Genomic DNA, 6000 nt, shown 5'->3' with positions numbered 1-6000 from the left:
GAGCCTGAATGCCCCTTCCTGCAGCTTGACTCTCAGGGGGCAAAGCAAATCCCTCTGCCCCAGCGGCTGCCTCAGCCCTGAGCTGGGGGCTCTGCCTCCTTCCCGCGTACCCAGAGGGGACACACCTTGCTCTGGGGACGAAACCCGCAGGTAAGCACTGGCCCCCCCAGAAACCCACTGCAGTATATTAAAAAAAGGGATAAGAATATATATTAAATGACTATTTTATTTACACAGCCTAAATAATTCAATAAATAATTGAATCCTTTTTTTGACCGCACAATGATTCCTTGGAGATCTCCTAAAGATTACACTGAATGACTAAAAGTGGATTAGTGGGCTTATATCTGTGTGTGGCCATGTTCTCCCACGTATGTGCTCACACTCGCACACACACGCTGACACACACACACCAGAGGGGAGGCGGGATTCCCAGGGCCTTCAGGGCTCTCAAAGCACCAGCATTTGGCTCCCAGCACCAGCGGGGCCCCGGTGGGAAAACTGCACCCCATACACAGGTGTGAATTCCTGACGGCTGGAGAACAAAGAGCCGCAACCCCGGGAGCTCCCGCCCCGCCCCTCGGAGCTGCTCTCCTTTGTTCATCCTGGAAGGCATCTCTTTGGATTTGCAAATATTTTAATTCACAGAAACTCGAAGAGGGGTTGGGGGAGGGGGCTGCGGTGGCGGGCTGGCCGTCCCTCAGTCTTTATCCAGGCCTTCTCCAGCCCCCATGAGTGGCAACAGCATTCTAGAGACATGCAGTGGTGTGCTAGTACCATACACACGACACAAACTGGACACGGCTGGCAACAGCGGCCGGGCGGGTCGGCAGGGGCCACCGGCTCCTCCACGTCTGGGCCCTGTCGCAGGGCAGGGAGGGGCTCACAGGGTCCGCACAGCCACAGGGTAGAGGAGGGACAAGTGCTCGGCCCCTTTGATGGGCAGCTTTCTGGTGGTGTAGTAGTGGATGACTTCTGGGACACTGTCGAACGGGGGGCTGTTCTGACCCAGGACGTATTTCTCTTTGGTTTTGGCCAGTTTCATGTGCATGAAGCCCTGGTTGCTCCTGTGAACAAAGCGCAGAGATTATTAGGATGTGCAGAGTGACGAAGGCCCAAGATCAATCAGGAAAGCAATTCCCATAGAGCTACTCACTTTTGCTCTGAACCGAGGTGTGTCACGAATTCACACTCATTATCCGAGAGAACTCTCCCTCTGGCCATATTCCTGCTAAGGTGTGAAGATTCCTTGCTGCCCGGGACAGAAGAGATCCCAGCCAAGAAGCAGACTTGAGCTGCACCTCTCCCAGCCAGGAACAGAGCCCAGGACCGGCTGAAATGCAGCTGCACCTAAGAGCCCCCTCAATCCCAGCAGCAGACAGGGAATCAGCAGCAAACACTGCAGGAGAGTCTTTCGACCTCGGGAGCTTTGAGGGACTTCCTCAGGAAAACAAAGAAACCCCCAAACTTGGCCCCTCTTCCTATTACTGATGCAGATGAAAATTTAAGCCTTGCCTGGCAGGCACAATGTTTAAGTCCCCAATGCCCTGACAAGTAGGCAGGACAGGGGTCATCACCCCCACTTTACAGATTAGGAAACAGAGTGTGGCAGGATGACAGGCGAGCTGTTTTCCAAAAACTGATGCTCTCTCTTCAGTACTATGGAACTGCCAAGCCAGGGACTACATTTCCCAGCCTCCCTTGTATCCACTGTAGTCACGTGACTAGTTTAAGCCAATAGAATCTAGGGAGAATGTGCGCTCCCCGGCTTTGCCCCAACGCAGGCACTCTCCTGTCTGCACTTCCTCTCTCTGCTCAGTAAACCCTGCCTGCCTCCTTCTCCAAGGCCCAGGTGTAGTGTTTCCTCTGCCAGGAAGTCTTCCAGGTTCCCACTGGCACAGCTCCTTCCTTCTTCCAGCTGCACCGAGGATATAACGCCTCCATCAGCACTTGCCTTCCTGAACTGTGATTACTTGTCCATCTTCTCAATTACCCTGAGAGCTCCAGAGGAGTGCGCAGGCTCTGTGCCCACCATGCTCGGCATCCTCCGAAATGGGTAGTGGGTGGGTTCCTCGGAGGTCAGAGCAGAGCCCTATGTCCGTGACCCTCGCGGCTTGCCAGCTGCACCAGCATGCTGGGGGGGGTGTTGTTTCCACCCGGCCCTAGCAGACCTCTCCCGCCTCCCACCCAGGACTCTGGCCACATCGGGTCACTAACCCCTCCATCAACCTGCCTGTGCTCAGGCTGCCCTTTCCCTGCTCACTCAGCTCCAAGATTTAGCCACCACACTTGTGGATGCTTGGTTTCCAAAGCACAGTCCAAATTTACTGAGGGTGTGTCACTTAGTGAGAAAGCTGGGGCTCTGACCTCCTGCGCCTTCTCCAGAGCCCATCCTTGGGCACCGATAACTTGTGAGCAGCCCTAGAGGCCCGGCTCCTAGGAGACCAGGCCCACCCCAGGCAAGGCCGAGAGCTCCGTGTGGACACAGGTTTGCAGTTTGTAGTCCTTCTGAGCTTTGATTCTTCTTGCTTCAGCTGTTCCCACATCTCTTCCATCCAGGACGGGGTTCCACACGCTTACCGGCGCCTGCTCTATTAATGCATCAATTTGGACTCCAGGACCATTTTCAAATGGGCAGAGCAAATGCTTCATGAAGTGCAAGCACTGAGCAATACAGCTGCTCATAATAACGTATTTAGAGATGTCACCCTTAGCTTAAAGGAAATCGTTCGGAGTGCAATTATGTTTCAAGAGAGAATAATTCCTGTAAAGAACTGAAATTTAAATCAAGATTTTGTAAGGCTGACAATGTTCTAATTACACAGCCTGTGGCAAGTTCTGCTCCTCAGTGAAGGGTCATTTCATTGGAGAATTGCCTTGTCACATCTAGAAGCAGGAGGCACACTTGCTTAAGCTGTTAGAAAGGAACTGGTGCGTGCCTTAAGTGAAAAAACGTGCAACTCCCTCTGAGTGAAGACTCCGCTACCTGCTACCCACATCCATGGAGAGATGGCAAATCTGTGCTGGCCTGGAAAGGGCTGTAATTGCTTGAATGCAGGGCTGAAATTGTGTGGCTAAGAAAACCGGGGACAGTTAAAAAGCTTTGCATTCTTGGAGGCCACGTGCTCAGCCTTGCCTGGAGAAGGGGTGTGTATGGGAGACAGCAGAGCTGGAGCTGCAGGTGAGTGACATGGGCGGGTGTGTGTGGCCTTGGACATGTCATGCCCTCTGTGTGGGGTGATATTTTGGGCTTTATGTACCACAGTCTACAGCTGGGGCTGCAAAGCGCAGGATGTGTTAGATCACAGCAACCAGTTGTGAGCTGGTCTGAACGCCAAAGCTCTGATGGCACTGCAGGTACGAAGTTGCAGGGGGAGCTGATTTAATTTCTAAGGAGGTTAAAGGAAATAACTCATACGGGTTAATGGGGTATTTTCACACCAGTTTTTCTTAAAATATTCAGTGAGGGAAGTGGGCAGGGATGGTGGTAACAGAGGACAGAGCCAGAGACAGAAGCTGAAGCTCCTCTGTTCCCAGGCTGAGGGCTTGCGAGGTCACCAGATATTAGGAACTCCACACTAACGCCTCCACCTCAACAGGCACAGGCAGCCGCTGGTACCTTCCTGCAGTCCCTCCTGACTCTCCAGGCCCAGTTTGTTCTTCTGACGCTCGTATTTCAGTACACACTAGTTTATAACCCTGAGCTGGGCTGTACTGAGGGGGCAGGCGGTTACAAAGTTCGGAGCCCAAGGCGGAGAACTCAGGCCCGTGACCCCTGAGTCCAGGGCCTGACCATTCCCGGCAGAGGGAGAGCTGGCCCTCACCCTGCAGCCCTGGCAGGAACGGCCCTTCCCCCTGGGCTCACGCACTGCACCCTCTGGTTCTCTGGACCTGAGGCTCTCCTTGGGCCGTACTGGGCTCATTCCCTGCCCCCACTGGATCCATGGGGGGACTAACTGGATGGCCTCTGAGGGTGCTTCTGGGCCTAAGGTCCTGGATTCCATGTGTATGAGCATAATCTGCTGCCCACACGGTGAGGGCTTCCTGCAGGAAGGGGTCGAGGCAGCTTCACGCCCCACCCCCCTCCACTGCTGCCCACGGCCTCCAGTGCCGCTGTCACGGGTACTGGCCCGGATGGCCCTCAGGCTGATGTGTCCTGGGTACTTCCTGTGAGCCAGGCCATGTGCTAAGCACTGAGACTCAGATGGGAGGTGGCTGACCCAGGGTCCCACAGCAATCAGCAGTGGCGATGCTGCTTCCTTCCCTGGTGGGCCTTTCCCAGAGCCCACGCTCCTGACCTCAGTGCTGTCCAGCTCCAGGAGAGAGCCCTAGTTAGCCCCCAACACTCCATGTGAGGCCAGGCGCGTGGTGGGCGAGAGGCATCAGAGCCTGAACAAGTGACTCCTTGACTCCAAGCCTCAGTCCCCACGACACCCACCCTGCAGGGCTGATGATGGGTCAGAGCAGCACAGGGGCTAGCAGTGAAAGGCCATCCTGGGGATTGGGGACAGTGTGTCCTGACCGGCAGAGTCCCCAACCACGGAGGGACCATCACACGGAGTTGGTGGGCCCTGCGAGGTAAGCAGGATTTCTTTCTGAGATAATCTATCAAACCCGGACTTATGCAAAGGTCAGGCAGAGCCTTGTCAACACATAGCTACGGGGTGTGCGGCAGTGATACACGCTGATGGGTCACAAGGTCCCCACGAGCAAGGTGCCACCTAATAACAGTTGAAGATTTAAAAACAGCTGCCAGGGATGGCTTTAAAGACTCCCAACTCGGGGGCTTCCCTGGTGGCACAGTGGTTAAGAATCTGCCTGCCAATGCAGCGGATACGGGTTCAAGCCCTGGTCCGGGAAGATCCCACATGCTGCGGAGCAACTAAGCCCGTGCGCCACAACTACTGAGCCCACATGCCGCAACTACTGAAGCCCGTGCGCCTAGAGCCCGTGCTCTGCAACAAGAGAAGCCACCGCAACGAGAAGCCCACGCACCGTAAGGAAGAGTAGCCCCTGCTCACCACAACCAGAGAAAGCCCGCAAGCGTCAACGAAGACCCAATGCAGCCAAAATAAATAAGTAAATAAATTTATATTTAAAAAAAAGAAAAAAAGACTCCCAACTCTACTTAGAAGACGACATCCAGCACAATAAGAGAAAGGATTAAATTTTCCAGGCAGAAGGGAGGGTGCATCAGATAACCAGCATGCCCAGGGATGCTGCGGTGCTCTGGACACTGCTTTTGGAGCAAGAAGCAACCTGGGGACCATCTCGTTTCACCCTCTTGGGGTATCCTGGAGGAAACAGGTCAGAGAGAGCAGCACTCTGGCTCAAGGCACACAGCAAGGTAAGCTGTGGTTATGGCAAGAACCTGGGGCCCACGCGTCCAGGACCAGGTGGGCCGGGTCCCAGGCCACCTCCCATCATTGCTTCTGAGAAGGCATGGGTCCCCGGGGAGCTCAGACAGGCCACCGCCTGCCAAGCTCCTGTGTCAGCCCCGTCTCCTTTGATAGGACATCTTGCAAGAGCTAAGTCACAATTAGGGGTGTCTCCAGTGGGTGACCTGACTAATGAGTCTTGTAAGGCTGGTAGAGGCTGGGGGTGCTGTGGCTGTCAGGGCGTTCAAATGGCTCATTATCATCACAAAAAGCACGTCCTCATCACCAGGATTATCAAACGTGCCTGGCGCGCTGGGCCTAATAACAGACCCCACCTTGTCTCATAATTACGGGCTTTAATAAAACATCACTCAGCCTGCAGCTGCTGGCCCGAACAGGGTGCGAGGCCTCACCTCTTGCTTTTAGACCTAATTGCTTGATGCATATTTCATGAAGAATCTTGGGTAATAGTTATGTTAAATCGCTTCTTTTCACAATGAAGTGACTTAAAAATACTTGCATATAATATTTATGCAGGAGAAGGCAAGGAAATTGCCCTTTGGGACTAGCATGTAGGACCTGGTTACAGGAAACCACACACAGAGGTGATCTCTGGTTTCCC

At 54.1% G+C, this 6000-nt stretch overlaps 1 protein-coding gene across 1 annotated transcript in view; it reads right to left on the bottom strand.

The window, feature by feature from the left end:
- Nucleotides 1–208: 208 nt before the first annotated feature.
- Nucleotides 209–6000, bottom strand: part of SHB (SH2 domain containing adaptor protein B) — a 135160-nt gene continuing 129368 nt past the window's right edge. Inside the window, 1 exon segment of the mRNA XM_060153195.1 lies at nt 209–1067. Coding sequence (XP_060009178.1) covers nt 884–1067 — 184 coding nt within the window. The 3' untranslated portion in view covers nt 209–883.

This window comes from Lagenorhynchus albirostris, chromosome 7, assembly GCF_949774975.1.
Source record: "Lagenorhynchus albirostris chromosome 7, mLagAlb1.1, whole genome shotgun sequence".
Lineage (NCBI taxonomy): Eukaryota > Metazoa > Chordata > Mammalia > Artiodactyla > Delphinidae > Lagenorhynchus > Lagenorhynchus albirostris.
This window is presented reverse-complemented; position numbering and strand designations above follow the sequence as displayed.